A 15,333-nucleotide genomic window follows, 5' to 3' on the forward strand; every position below is an offset into this window, starting at 1 on the left:
AGTTCTGAAGATTGTGCTGTGCCCGTACAGCGTACTCCGTACTCCGTACTCACTCCCACCCTGTTGATGGTTCATGAATGGGAGAGACGTAAGAGCGGTGTTGCGTAATCAAGGCCCAGGCGTGATCACGATGGTGGGGCGAGATGTGTTTCAGAGGGTGGTGTCGCCGGTGCAATCCTCTAAGCGCAGATTGCAGGGGACGACAAATCCAACGGTTGGTGATAGAGAACCAGAATGACACTACTACTAGTAATTACTAGCAATAGTAGTCCCCTCCCTACCTAACTGGCGGTCCTCATAGATGATATTACTGCTGTACGGATACTGTCAAGACGGTGACGAGGCACAGCCACATACTGGCAGGCGACTGCCAACCCCCTGACAGCAGAAAAACAAACTCCGTATTCATACCTACCTACATATGATTATGTATCTGTCGACTGCAAAGAGTTTTCGCATGGCAGAATGGGCTGATGTCAAAATGCAGGTCTAAGCGACGAGGAGGCACCGCGAGGAGGAGACCAGCAGACTCCAGCAGACTCCAGTCAGCTGCAAATGAGATCCGGCCTCGAACCAGAGCCGAATTGGATTCGATTGGACGTTGGTACTAGGACGCGTGATGATCGGAAGGCCAAGTGAAACGACGTTCTGCAGGTGGCCTGGACTAATCTACAACCTCTTCTTCCCTTGATGCTGTGCTGGTGCTGATGGTGTCGCCACGTGGAGACAGAAGGGAGTGACAGAAGAGCAGCGTGTGAGTGTGGTGACACGGCAGTCAACACGTCCGTCAACGAGGAGGACTACGGAGTACTCTGGTAATTAATAGATCCGATGCGTGATGCGACGGTGTTCTGGTTGAGTCTGGCATGCTCCTGGAATATACCGTTACTCTGGTCTGGGCCTGACTACGGGGTATGTACAGCGATCGAAATACAGCTGCCCACCTGGTCCGTAGGTACGGACATAGTACCACAACTGCAGTAGTCGCAGTCTGCTCAAATCACAACGAGATGAGATGGCAGAACGAGATGGCAGACTGATGTAGGCGGGTCGGGTCTCTCACGAGTCGCGACAACACCCAACCCCTGAAGCTGTTCTTTCTTCTTCAGTCCTCTCCATCTTTTGAGGCGATCAGGGTGTCACTAGGTTGACAAGAGTTTAGTGGACGAGCACGCTGAGAGACCGCGCGGTGGCTGAAGAAATCCTGATGGATGGATTCGTCGGTTGCCCGCTGGGGCGTGCACACAATGCTCTGTTAGCTTTCTTCTAGTGCTATCGTCGGCCTCGCTGATGTGCCTCCTTTGCACCCTTACGGAGTAGAGAGCACTCAGAGCAGGCCCCTCGGGTGCTGCGCTAAGCCTGAAGCGCCTAGGGATTTCCCACTTGTAGGCACTTAACGGCCACCTAATAGGGGAGCCAACGGGAGACCTGGAGGTTGTGAACCTGTCAGTGGTAGCGTGCCCGTCAGACTGCCCTCCGCCCCCGTCCAGCCCTGGCCGGCTCGGCTTTGGCCTGCGTTGCCTGGTTTGTCTCCAGCGCTGCCACCGCTGCCTCCTCCGAGTCCTGCATAATCGAGCAATCGCACACTACACTACACGAATGCAGCCGTTGACGCAGATTCTCATCGAGGGCCAGCACAACCAACCGACTTCTTGAAACACCCTGGCCTATAGCGAACACAATACCTCTCGCTCGTTTTCGATCTCGATGCAGATGCGTCTCCATCCTCCTCCCTCGCCTTGAACTCTGCTCAGCACACCGCACGTCACACCTACCTGCACGACCTGCACTGCACCTCGACGCGCCCTCACTGTCGCTGTCTTGCCTGACCTGCTGACTCTGCGCCCGCACGAGCTGACACCCACGATCTTTTGATTTGTTTGTCTTGTTTTTGATTCTCAGTCACGCACCAGCCAGCGACACTGTCCTTTTTCTGGATCATACCATCTTGGGTCGCCGATTGCTTAATCGGTCATCTACCAACGAGCCTCCCACCTCCTAAGCAGCAGCGTTGATTGCCGTTGTCACCACATCGTGCTTGGGTAGTGCCCACGACTGCGTACAGGACAGGCGGTCAGCCAACAGGGAGAAGAGCGGGGTCACCATACTATGCAATGTACATCTGTTGAGCCTGTCTGAGAGAGCTGTACAGAAAACAAAATTCTTCATGAACTTGCACCAGGTATATCTGGTGGATTAGTTCTTCGACACTGGATTGACTACCACTCTGATCCGCCATATGTCGACCGGGCTGGCCCGTTGTTGAGAACACGACACAAATCGACATCATGGCCACCGCGATGGAGTCTCCCGTACCGTTTCCGGAGTCGCCCATGGATCCGGATGACATTCCCTTCCCTTGTAAAGGGTGTGGACAGGTTGGTCAACGACGCTGACTTGTTTAGACGGGTGCTAACGGGGTTGTCAAGATTCTGGAAGAAGGCAAAGCCTTCGAACTAGGTACTTTTCCTTCCCTCCCTCGCCATATGTGTGCAATCACTGACCGACACAAAAGCTGGTAACAGATGGCATATCGACTGTTTCCGCTGCAACACCTGCGGTACTGCCTTAGATTCCGACGCGAACCTCCTCCTACTGGGTGACGGCTCGCTAATCTGCAACAATTGCACGTACAGCTGCAGTAGCTGCGGCAGCAAGATCGAGGATCTCGCAATCCTCACAGGCGATCAGGCGTTTTGTGCCAACTGTTTCAAATGTCGGAATTGCAAGAGAAAGATCGAAAACCTGAGATACGCGCGCACATCTCAAGGGATCTTTTGTATGGACTGCCACGAAGCACTGATGGCCCGAAGGCGCAAGAGAACCGCCAAAAATACCACTCAGCGCTCCAAGCTCTCCGCACACAACAGTGCCCAACTGGATAAATCCTTGCCTGCGATCCCGCCTCCAGAAGCCAGAAAAACGGCCTACCTGCCCGAAAGCCACTCGCCGTACCCAGAGGGTTATGTGGAAGTGCCAGCTGATGTACCTTCTGTGGCAAAGACCATCAGCGAGTTGCAGCGAGATGTTGATTCAAGACCTTCATCTTCGGAACAAAACCCTCCCCGTGGTAAGCAACCGGTCTGCGGACGTGGTCGGCGCCCGAATACTGACCACAATTTGTTTCTAGATATGCTCACGCTCCCCTCGACGACATTCCGGAACAACAGGCATTCGATGATGTCGCAGCGCTCCGATCTATCTGGAGGCGGTGAGGAATTCTTGATCCCACTCGCTTTTGACCCTACACCTCAGCCTTCCACTCAGTCCCCCAGCGTCTCAAGCCAAGCGACCCCACGTCAAGTCGAAGAAAAACCCAAAGACTACTTCTCAAGCAGGCCAACTCCCCCCTTGGCACAGCTGGGGTCCTCCAAATCCAGCACATCAAGTCCTCACATTGCGTACCAGGAGAAGGGGCGGCAACCCTCTCGAGACATGGTCGAGCGGAGCCGATCTGGAGGCACCGCGAGTCGAACTAGCTCTGTCAACGCATCCCCATACGTGCCTGTCGAGCGTTCTTCAAAGCCGGAAGAGTCGCCCCGCTTGTCCCAGGTTGCCCAAACAAGCGATGCATCCTCGGGCGAAAAGTTCCGATTGCAAGACGCGCCTAGACCAAAACGGCGGACTGTGTCTACCTCCAACTCCCGGTCAGAAGCTTCAACTCCTCGGACGGACACCCCTGGAGACTCCGTGGATCAGGCTGCCAATACAAAGACACACGTGTCAGACGTAGGCTCACCGTCAGATCGAGGCTATTCAACGCCCCGCCTTTCCAGGGACTCGAGTCCTCACAGCGGCACCGGCGGCTCGCCTCAGCCTGCGCAGCTACCGGCGACATCGCTTCTGCAGACTCTGCCAAAGCGCGGCGATTCTTTGGAAAGCACAAAACGAGCGCAAACAATACCAAGGAAAGACCTGAACTCTTCAGCAAACATCCCATCTAGTTTCAGCAGCGCCGTCAATGGCACAACCTCAGGATCGACGCCATCAGGCCTATCTACCGATCTCGCCAGAGCAAACGGCGGAAAGATCATATCTGGGCCTATTGGGTCTCCCAGCTCCAGAAGCATTTTCGACACCGCCGACGATTCCCTGAACCAGATAGACCTCCCAAGTGCCGGCAAGGCAGGTAACGAATCCTTCGTCGACCCCCGCGCGCCACCCCTACCTCCCGCTGATCATTCAAGATCAAGAAATGAATCGTTCAGCACGATGCATTCGGAGAATCAGCGATATCTCGAAGGGCAGAAAGCTTTGGGGCTTCCCAGATACTCCACTGGCGGTGAGTTTACTATGGATGAGGATATGGCTCGAATAATGGGCGGTGACGAATTAAACGCGCACGAATCTTTCCTCAAACGAGTCTCAAATTCTGTCCGCCATGGTCGCAGTTACAGCGACAAGACTGGGCGACTGTCACGGGATCGTTGGCCACGATCTCCAGCAGTGGCGACCGCGTCGATTGGTCAAGAAATCAGCAGTCCAAGTAGTGTATCACCGGAGAACCGCGACGAGCTTGCCTGGTTCAAGAATGAGCTACGACGCGAGCGGCAAAAGACCATTGAGCGAGAGAAGAGAATCACGGAGCTAGAAGCACAATTGGATTCGGCCGCCGACATCAAGCAAGTCAATTCGGAACTCAAGGAGAAAAGATCGACCATTATCGTACTTGACACGCAAAAGGCGATTGTGGTCCGCGAGCTGGAGGTATTGACTGAACATTTGACTGTCGCCAAACGTAGCGGGGAGCCATTTGATGTCTCCAAGATGAGGAGTACCGTCCTGCGCGAGTTCGCCGAGTCACTGGAAAAATTAAAGAACTCATTCGCGCCTCAGATCGAAGAATCGATCCAGAGGCGGAACGACTTGGTTGACGAAATCGCAAACCTGACTCAAATGAAGGATAAGAGTTTCATGGAATTTGAGCAGCTCTCTTCCAAGAACGCACAACTGGCCGAGCTCAACAATCAACTGGTGCACCAGATTCAAGGGTTATACAAGGCCAATTCAGGGGTCCAAGCTGAAACCCCCAAAGCGGCCGTCAATGGACTTGGAATCTATTCCCATCACAAGGAGAAATCGAATGTGTCGTTTGATTCGAGAGAGGTGCGCAACATGTCAACTGACTTGACTAACATTGAATCGGCAACCACCCTCCAGGCAAGCGAGGCCGAGCCGGTTACTGTGCTCCAAGGGCCCCAGATGGTGAACATTCGCAAGGGCCAACCCAAGAAATTTGACTGGAGACGAGGTCAAAAGGTCGCCAAGGGAGTCACAAAGGGCTTGAAGGGCGCGTTCTCCTCGACCCAGCAAACATATAGTCGGGATCTCCAGTTTGCCGAAACAGGAGCATACGGGTCTGCGCCCGTGGGTCAGGAGTACTCGACCATGTCCAAGTCGAATCCGGAGCCCGTGAAGCAAAGCGGATTTGGGTTCTTCGGCAACCAGAAACCTACGACCAAGCCCAACGGCCTTTACGCAACCCAAGCCAACACAAGCACTCCTTCTTTACTGGTCGATGCAGCTACACGTACGTACTTCTTTATCTTTATCCATGTCACGACTAACCTTCCTGGCAGAATTGTATGGGTCTGATCTTGAACAACGGGCCGAGTTCGAGAAAACTTCTGTGCCGGCGATCGTGAGGCGATGCGTCGAGGAAGTGGAGGCGCGAGGTAAGAATTTGTTATGTTCTCCAGAAGGCATATTTTGTGCTGACAAATATTCAGGCATGGACGTGGAAGGCATCTACCGCAAATCAGGTGGCAACTCACAAGTCCTGCAAGTCAAGGAGTGGTTCGAAAACCCTTCCAAAGATTTCGACATATCCGACCCTGACCTCGATATTCACGCCGTCACTTCCGGATTGAAACAGTATTTCAGACGGCTACCGGTGCCCCTCATCACGTACGACGTCTACGACAAACTTCTTGATACGACCACCATTGCGGAAAGAGAAGAGAGAATCGATGCTATGGAACGAGCACTGGAGGACCTGCCTCGAGTCCACTTCGAGACGCTGGCTTATCTCATGCAACACTTGGCACGTGTCGTCCAGCAGGAGAAGGTCAATCTCATGACCAGTATGAATATCGCCGTCGTCTTCGCACCCACCATCATGAGATCCGAGAACATCAACCGCGAGTTGAGTGACACGAAGACGAAAAACGAGACCGTCATGTGGATGGTGGAGAACAGTGAAAGAATCTTTGGGACGTGAAGGGAAAGCGATATTTCTCTCGAGCATTGAATATGGAGTTTGGACCGGTCGAATAGGGGAATCGAGCCATCGAATGTGGTTACTTGGGGCACTACTTGATTCAGCCTGGCGTCTTGAGGAGCTGGAAAAGGACGGATGGAATTTTGCTTGTGAGACCCAATCGACATGCGCTATTGCGCCTTGTTCATCGACTGACTGATTATGGTGAAGGGCTGAGGGTTGAGGGTTGAAGTCGTGTCACTGTTGTTATGGTCCGATTTTGTGTGGATTTGGATAGGAATAATCAGTTTAGATAAGGATGAGAACCACTCTCCTCGAATCCACTCTCACGACATAAGAGACCTGTCAGGTTGGTTTTGATTTGCAGGACGAACTAGGCGTGCTGTTGTTGATGAGAATGGTTAACGCCCGTAAGTCAATGACTACCTTAAGGGGGCGTGAAGCTGCAGTGTTTCTGCCACCCTTGAGAGCTTCGTCTAGACACTGCACATGACTACGACTTGGTGGCCAGATGGCATGCGGGAATTGTTATGTACACCAAGGATCGTGAATTTGTTTTGTTTTGTCTTGGTCTGCTACGGGGAAGAACAGGCCAGACGTTGGTTTCAAAATAGGGCGATTAAGGAATTATGTAATCTCCGAAGCTGTAGGCACCGAGTAGGTAGGCACCAGGCACTAGGTATCCCCGTACTGGTACTAGTACATTGTAATAGAGATATTTGGCACTTCAGGGCCAGCACTACTCACTACTACGGAGTACGTAGATCCGAAGCACCGACAGTCATGTGACCTATATTCCTTGGCATGGAAAGATCTTTTTTCCTACTTCAACTGGCGAGGCCAGTTGAAACCTTCTCTTTTCCTTTTCTTTTTTGTTTCTTATCCAACAGTTCTGTGTCACGACGATCCCTTCCTCCTCTTTTGGAGTGGTAGGTCGATTGTCGCGGCGTCTTCGACTCATCGCGTGGAGATATTATATGCGCCTCCATTAATGTCTTGCATCCCAGTCGACAGAACCGAGAGCAACCCGAGACCTTTCCGTTCAGTCCTCTCAGGGGGCCGAGCCGGTCCGCCTTGAACTCACCTTGAGACAGGCCTCTGGCCTCGAACGGGGTTTGCAGTTCGGCGGGCCGTAAGGTGTGTAGGGAGACGTCTTATTCCCAGGCGTGGTGTGATCCTCGTCGAGGAATGATCACCGGGCAAAACCAAGACTATTGTCTACATTTCCCTTTCATTTCCACCTCACTTCTATTTCCACTTCCATTTTCATTCCACTTCCAAATTGTTAACTTGTTAACCTGTGCCCCCAAAAGAAGAAAAATCTAGAAAAAAATCTACAAAACGGGACCCTGCTTGTGGATGTGGATGTTGACACCACTCAGTAGGTTGTTCGGATGCTCTGGAATCTCGGTTGTGAATGTGAAACTGCATCTATCGCCATGCATCATTCCACTGTCTACTGTCTCGTGAGAGGCGTAATATGCACCTTACATCTAATCTTTCTGCAGGCAGGATGCACAATGCAAATGCAAATGGACGCCTTTGTCTATGATTCCCAGTCCGAATAAGTTACTCGTCTATTTTCACCCAGTCCGAATGAGCCACTCATCTATTTTCACCCAGTTCGAACCCTCTTGAAGCTCATGACTGCTCACCAGCTGGTCAGCCCCTTCTCCCGATCGAACCCGCCTCTCAACTGCCTCTGCGGCTTGACCACTTTGCCCTGCAAGACGGTGTAGCGAACAATATTCTCACAGTCTTCGGGCCGGACGCGTGCCAACCAAATCAACTGCACGGCCTCTTTGGCCAAGGGCGCCCCATCGATATCTTCGTCCGAGTTGTCCCTCTTGTGCCCTTCGCGTCGGTAAATCATGACGTTGGCGCTATACTTGTGACCGCCGACATGGTTGATGAAATAGATGCCCACGCCGCCGGGCCGGTCGTCGTGCATGTCACGGTACAGGCCCAGGGGACGGAGGATGCGTTCGAACTCTTTGCGTAACAGCGGGGCGGACTGGCCGCAGCGGGCGTCGCGGGTCTTGTGGCTGCACATCAGAATGAGGTAGTCGTGGGGGATTGGCCGGATCTTGAAGGACGAAGAGACCGAAGGCGGGAGGGTTCGCGGTTCGAGGGAATCGGTGCGGTCTTGGTCTTGGTCTTGGTCTTGGTCTTGCTGTTTGTTTCTGTCATGTATCTGCAGCGTCGACACGTCGGGCGTGGGCGTGCCGTCACCACCATTACTAGCAGCATTATGGTCATTCTGCACTTTTTCTCCCGTTTGATTTGTAGAATTCTGCACTTTTTCTCCCGTTTGATCTGTAGGATTCTGCACCTTTTCTCCCGTTTGACCTGTAGGGCCGTGTGGATTCCCATTCCCATTGCCATTGCCATGTCCATGTCCATGTCCATTGACCACCACGGTTCTTGTGGAGAGGGGAGTGGTGTTCGTGACACTCGTCTCGACCACCTCTCTCAGCAACCCCTCGACCTTACTAGGCGCGACCCTCTCGACCACGACCCAGGCAGGCAACAACAAACAATCACTGGTGCCGGGCTCGACACCATCGTCATCGTAGCCAGCGTGGCCGTGGCTGTGATTTGGCGGCAAATTACTCGCACTGAGCATCAGCTTGCCATTCCGGCGGTCCAGCCCGGCCTTGCCCACGGCCTGCATGACCGAACCCTTTTCGTCCGTCACGTCGCGCACCCAGTCGGTCTTGCCCGTGCCCACGACCAGATGGGTGTTCCAGCCCTTGACGTGGCCGTACAGCCGGTCGCCCGTGTCGATGGAAAACCGCGCCGGGTAGTGCGTCGTGCAGCTCGTGCAGTCGTGCAGACACTCGTCGCCGTCAATCTCGGGCTGCGTGGCCGGGAACAGGTCGGTTTCGGTCTTGGCTGTCTTGAAGCGTGGGTGTCTAGCGTTCGGTGTCTCTGAGGACCCGGAGTGTGAGATCAGGGCTTTGACGCCGCGGAGGAGCGACATGGCTAGTCGGTCTGGTCTGGTCTGGTCTGTCTCGTCCCGTTGGCTTGACGTGACTTGAGTTCGTGTTGCCGTCCCGTTGACTTGACGTGACTTGAGTTCGTGGTCTCCCGCTGGGCAGTGAGTCGTGGGCCGACCTAGTGGTCTTGCGCTGGGCTGGGGCGGTCGTCTCAGTGGGTGTGGTGGTGTGGTGGTGGTGGTGGGTGTGATTGTGGTGGTGGCGTTCGTCCTGTGGTTGTTGCTCTAGACTGTATGTGATGTGTCGTTGCCTAGACTGTATATGATGTGTTGCTGCTCTCTAGACTGTTCGTCCTATGATGTGTCGCAATAGACCAACGTGATGCGTCGCAATATATGTCGCAATGAACGAGAACGAGAACGAGAACGCCTAGCGCACACAATCAATACGTCGTTTACGCTGCAGCCTGGCCGGCATGCAGTGAACTGCTCTTCTCCTTCTCCTTTTGGCTGCAGCTCTCCTCGCTGCGTTGCGTAGGACCTCGAAAGCCTGTCCTGTCCTGGGCAGAAGGAATAATCAGATCGGAATCTATACTCCGTCTGTACTCTGTACTCTGTACAGTGGATAATTATGTTGCAAGTGCGTGAGTGGGATATGTAATCAGATCAACGTGGAAGTGGAAGTGGAAGTGGGTGAGTAAGATACTGTAATCAGATTGGCAGTTGACAGTGGAAGGGGAAGTGGAAGTTGTGCACGGAGGACTGTATCTTATCAATCAGACAACTCCAGGTCTTCGGGGGGCTTAGGGGGACCGGGGCCGAGGGTTCCTAAGGCCTGGGCACCGCTAGTATGTAAGGTAGGATGCGAGATCTGGCATTCAAAAGGACAAAGGACAAGGTTGGCCACTCCGAGTTTCTGGTTGAGGGGGAGAGAACCAAGAATATTTATATAGTAGAGAGAAGAGCCGGAAAGAGAGAGCCAGAAAGGAGAAGAGAGAGAGAGAGTGTGTGTGTGTGAGCGAGAGACCGACCTTCAGTGCACTATCTCCGACCATCTCGCTCGTAATTCAGGCTTCGACCGAGAGGGCAACGACTTAGCCTAAAGGTGGCAGTGGGTGCCTAGGTAGATGGCAGCTTACAACTTGAATGCCTAATGCACGTCAAATCAAGTCGATCGTATCTCCGAGATCATGCATCGTCGAATCCTCATATCCTCGAATCCTCAAATCAGCTACACAGACACCCCTACCCCTCCTGGGTGCCTCCCTGCAGAGGATATAAGATATATAGAGCCTCCCTGCAGAAGAAACAAGGTACATAGAACTGAACTTTCTTCAATACGGACAGCCGAGCCATGTCAATGTCAATGTCAATGTCAAACAACAAGACGCAATTCTGTTCATGGACGCAAGCATGCTGGTCCCTATATAAGGCAGCTATTCAAACCCCCGACCAAATTCAAGCCGGCTCAGGAGCCAACGGACTCGGCCAAACCAACCTCTATGATGGCATCATCTTCGCTGGCTGGCTGTAGACATCCATCCGTCCCCCAGGAGGTCGTTCATCTTATTCATCTTGTTCATCTCCTAAACATGGCTGCAGCATCCTCCTTGCGCCAATCAATCTCCAGATTCGAATCATACACTCGATCAATCACCAGCTTCATGCGATCGTATGCATGCGTGTACCGTGTCGAACACTCGTCAAAAACCCTGCCGATCAAAGCCTTGCTGCTCGAACTGCTCGGATCGTCCGCGTCGGTGAAATGCTTCTCGATCCGTCTCTTCAGTGTCTCAATGCCCTTTCTGACTTCCTTCGAGTCGTACGTCGCGAGCATCTTCTTGGCCGAACTTCGAGAATGGCTAGGTCGGTTGGCAATGGCCGCATACGAGTCGGTGGATTTCATCAACGCTTCCGTACTCTCTAGGAAATCGAGCCATTTACCCAGCGGCCGTCGGATCACCGCGTCGGTATACTGTGCCAGATGCATCAACTGGTCGCGAGAGGCTCGCTCAGACCACTCCTCCAGAACGACATTGTGCTGAGTCTTGACCTCTTCCGCAAAGTAATTCATGTTTTCAATCAGTAGGATATGGTAGTTCAGCGCTTCTTTGTCCTCGGGGTCTCCGTTGGCCGGGGTGGCCGAATGCACCGCGCCGCTCGAGCTTGCAGGGTTGTCTTTGGCGATGAAACTCAGCGAATCCCACATGGCTTTGAGAAGCTTGGTGTACGCGTCATTGACGACAAAGCGCACCTCCAGCGAGTCTTGATGAGCAAACTCCTGCTGAGGCACCATCTCCTCCACAGCCGCGCTGAAGTCGGGGAAGACTCGCATGAATGATATGAGCCCCTTCCTTTTCTTCACCTTGACCTTGGTTTCCTCAATGGCCTTGACCTGCTCTTCGACGAACTTGTGGAAAAGACCGATCACGCGCTCATGCACCACCCTCACCGTCCGGGTGATGAACTCTTGATTGGTCTCTTCGTATCTGGCCAGGCACTGCTCGAGAGACACCAAGATGCCGACCCCCTGCAACTGGTCCGTCCGGAGCACCCAGTCCACCAGCGATTGAAGGTCCTTAACCCAGAAGCCGTAGATTCCCTCGGTGCTTTCCTGGACAATCTTGGCCATTCCTCGGTCCGGCTCGTGAGACTGCTTGACCTGCAAATCGGGCACCTTGCGTTGTGCAGGCGGTTGAGATTGGACCACCTCGGCAAAATCCGCGCTGGACTGGGACTCGATGTGGAAGAAGTGCACAATAAAGTTTTGCTCCTCCGAGATGGCTGTTGCTTGCTGCTCGAGGGCTTTATCGAACACCACCCACGCCTCTGGCTTGCCCTCCCGCTTGTCGCCCATCGACTGTCTCAGGGTGCTAGTTTTCGACGTTTTAGCCCGTCTCACGGTGAGTTTGCGGGCTGCCGAAGTCAGTGACTCTTCCACCTTCTCCTTTTCTTGATGTGTGAATAGGATCTCTTGTTCCTCCCCCGTCGCCTTTCTGGCCGTCCTTCTAAGATTCATGCTGAAGTCGCGGAACTGCTCTTGAAAAATGGTTTTGACGGTAATCTCGTAGTTCTTGATCAAGGTCTGCCATTCGTACGGGTTGACTTCTCGCACGAAAAGCATCAAAACATGGTAAACCCAAAGATCCTGGCGTGAGACGGTGACGGCCCGGAGATTAAGGGTGATGGTTGTTCCCGACGATATGCTACCGGTATTTTCCTCACTGGTCCGTTGCTCGGCCATCTGAAACATTGCTTTCATATGTTGGTTAAACCTGTTGATAAATATCGCGCTCTCGTGTTTGTACTCGTCTTTCCTCTGTTGCACTGCCCGCATTTGGGCGATGGTCTTGTCGGCGTAAACCGGAACCACTGTTCCGCCTGCCGAAGCCGCCTCTTGACGGGCTTTATTGTGACGAATGTCAGGATCGATGGTTAGCATTGCCCCGTAGAGCAGCGACAGTGACCTTTCGATGGCCTGCACCCCATCCAGGCTATCGATAGATGCAGCGTGGAGAGGTCGCAGGTCTCCCGACGATATCGTCAATGTTTTCAGCAAGTTCTGTAGCTCCGAATGAAGCAACTTCTGATTTGCCGTCTGCACCTGTAACCCTTGACCCTGGGCCTCGATGTATTCAATGTCGTCATGCAGGGTATCCAATTCGTGAGCGTAGAGAGTTAGTAGGCCGTCAAGCTCTTCACATTCTGCAATGGCGTTGTCAAAGGCCATCGCAAGTTCTTGCACCTTGCTTTCTTGCTGCTCAAGGTGACCCAGCCACCCACTTGCTTGGGCACGTCCAATTTCCCGGCGAATGTCTGTCTCAAAATCTTCCACCTTCTGCTGGCTCGGAAGCCTTCCCTCCCATCCAAACTCGGTGAGGAGTTCATTGAAATCAGCCCCACGGCCGTCCAGGATACGTGGATCGATCCCCAGAATCGCGCAATGCTTTTCCACTTCTGCCTCCAACTTTTGCCGCCGCCTCCTCTGAGGAGAACGCGACCGTGCTTTGTCTGGAGATTCTGCTCTTTCCTGCCTAGACGCATCTGGCTTGGCCGGCGTAGGTACGGTTGAGGGTGTCGCAGCGGCGGGCGTCACATCAGCGGACTTCACAGCAGCAGGTGTCACAGCAAGTGCCCCGGTATCTGAGGTCGCAGCCCGCTCGAGTTGGATTTTCGGGACTGGTTCACTCTGCGCAGGTTTGGGAACAGCTTGACTCTTCTCGTTGCTTGGGTTTGGTAGATCGGGAGTCCCGCTCCTTGTGCTATCAGTGCTCATACCTCTCAATAAGGGCGCCGGAACCACGCTCGTAATGCCATCGGGCTCATTTGACTGCCGTTCTTGCATTGCTTTCAACCGAGCAGCTGCGCCACCTTGACGAGGTTGGAACGCTGTTGCGGCAAGTGCGGCTCTCCGGAATCGGTTGGCAATATCCTTTTCCGATTTTTTCTTGATCATGGGACCCAAACCCGGTCGATGTTCTTCCTCGACCTTGGGAGGCACTGCTACTTCGGTTGGCTCTGCTGTTATTGCTTCGTTGGTTATCTTGTGGTGCGTAGATTCTGATGCAACGGGCTCACTGATTGCGTTCTTGGGTAACGCAGCGCTATTAGGTTCGGAGTCTGGTTGGGATTTCTGACTGGAAAAGTACCCGGCGTCCTTTTTGGGCTGCTCTTCCTCCTGGAGACCACTGGGTGTCCCTAATGGAGTCACAAATGCACTGTTGTCCGGACTTGGGGGCCCGGGGTGGTCGGGTTGGGGATCTGCTACTGTTGGAGGCGGCTTTTTACGTTCGGGTGACGGCTGGGAATCCTGTGCTGGAATGCTGGGAACGGGCTCTGGAGCCTTACGATCGTTGACAGCAGGACTTGGCCTCCTATTGTTGAAGGACTCGTTCTCACCAGCGTTGCGTGCTGCTTCCTGGCCTGGTGTTGGTACCAGCCTTTTCCCTAGATAGTCGGGACCGGAGAGCTTTGCAGTTCCAAGGCCATTAGGTCTAAGAGGTGCTGGTTCGAGAGATGCCTCGGAGCGCTGAAGAGACGTCTGCGAAGTCTTAGGACTGATAGATGGTCTTGAGCTATTCGGATGCAGACTGTCAGAGAGGGACGGCATTCGACCATCGTCTCGCCGGAAATGTGTGGTGCCATAAGGCTGAGCACGAGGCGGTTCAGGTACACGTTGATCGCGATCTGGCCTTCCCGGGGGACGATTTTCATTTCGAACCGGCGGGCCATCGGTTGAGGCCGTATTATAACCCTGAGGGCGGAGACCACGTTCTCTCTCGTGTGGATCGATGGCGCTGCCGTCCCTGCTGGGAGGTGCTTGGCCTGTACTGTATGGAGACTGTGGCCGGTTGGCACTCAGCGCTGGAATAGCCGGCGGAGGAGGGGGATGATGCCCCCGATCAGACGGAATAATCGGTGATAAGGCAGTATGTTGATTTTGAGTGCTGTGAGACGACTGACTGCCAGTAAGCTGTGCGACCTCATGCGGTCCGAAGCCGATGAGCTCCGGTATCCTTCCACCTGTGTATTTCCGATATATCTTGATGAGGCTTGCAATGAAGAAATCCTTCTCTTTAGCGGTGTCTGCAGACCAGAAATATGGCTTCCCCAACGTGACTATGAACCCGGTGTTGGACGCCCATTGTTTCTCCGTCTGTTGCTGCGGCGTCGCCGGAACCATCCCCGAGTATGAAGTAATGGCGATCAGTTCGTCGAGACTCCATGTCTTGCCAATCGAGAAGGTGCCGTTCGGGTTTTCGCGGGCTTTATGGACTCTAACCTTGCCCGACCTTCGAACTGCGACAAGAATGACTCTGGGTTTCTTGTTGACTGGAGGAGACTCCGGAGGAGGAGGCGACGACGGGTAAGAGGCATCTTCGGTGACTTTGACATGGGTGATATAGGATTCGAGCTGCATTCCATCAGGGTCCCGCTTGTGGAAACAGCTCTCGATGATGCGCCTCTTCTCATCTTCGAAACGCGCGGCGAGGGATTGGTTGTTTTCCAGCGGTGCTGGCTGCCTGGCATCGTGTCTGCCGAAAGAGCCCTCTCGGCTGCCATTGGTGACTTGGGGCTGCTGTCGGGGCCCGGTGTAGAGTGGTTGCTGGTTCATCGTGCGAAGACCTGGTGGTAGAGGGCATCATCTTCTGACGGCTAAGAATAAGGAGACCGC

At 53.7% G+C, this 15,333-nt stretch overlaps 3 protein-coding genes across 3 annotated transcripts; 1 reads left to right on the top strand and 2 right to left on the bottom strand.

The window, feature by feature from the left end:
• Nucleotides 1-2,288: 2,288 nt before the first annotated feature.
• A1O3_06252 (uncharacterized protein) lies at nucleotides 2,289-6,220 on the top strand (the record flags this gene model as incomplete). Its single annotated transcript, XM_007736372.1, has 5 exons — nucleotides 2,289-2,378; nucleotides 2,430-2,460; nucleotides 2,516-5,530; nucleotides 5,580-5,675; nucleotides 5,730-6,220. 5 exons carry the CDS (start codon nucleotides 2,289-2,291, stop codon nucleotides 6,218-6,220), a joined length of 3,723 nt encoding a protein of 1,240 aa, XP_007734562.1.
• Nucleotides 6,221-7,871: 1,651 nt separating this feature from the next.
• Nucleotides 7,872-9,203, bottom strand: A1O3_06253 (uncharacterized protein; the record flags this gene model as incomplete). Its single annotated transcript, XM_007736373.1, has 1 exon — nucleotides 7,872-9,203. The coding sequence occupies one exon, from the start codon at nucleotides 9,201-9,203 to the stop codon at nucleotides 7,872-7,874; it is 1,332 nt and encodes a 443-aa protein (XP_007734563.1).
• Nucleotides 9,204-10,737: 1,534 nt separating this feature from the next.
• Nucleotides 10,738-15,273, bottom strand: A1O3_06254 (uncharacterized protein; the record flags this gene model as incomplete). Its single annotated transcript, XM_007736374.1, has 1 exon — nucleotides 10,738-15,273. The coding sequence occupies one exon, from the start codon at nucleotides 15,271-15,273 to the stop codon at nucleotides 10,738-10,740; it is 4,536 nt and encodes a 1,511-aa protein (XP_007734564.1).
• Nucleotides 15,274-15,333: the final 60 nt, after the last annotated feature.

The sequence above is a fragment of the Capronia epimyces genome (assembly GCF_000585565.1).
Source record: "Capronia epimyces CBS 606.96 chromosome Unknown aczIQ-supercont1.5, whole genome shotgun sequence".
Taxonomy (NCBI): domain Eukaryota; kingdom Fungi; phylum Ascomycota; class Eurotiomycetes; order Chaetothyriales; family Herpotrichiellaceae; genus Capronia; species Capronia epimyces.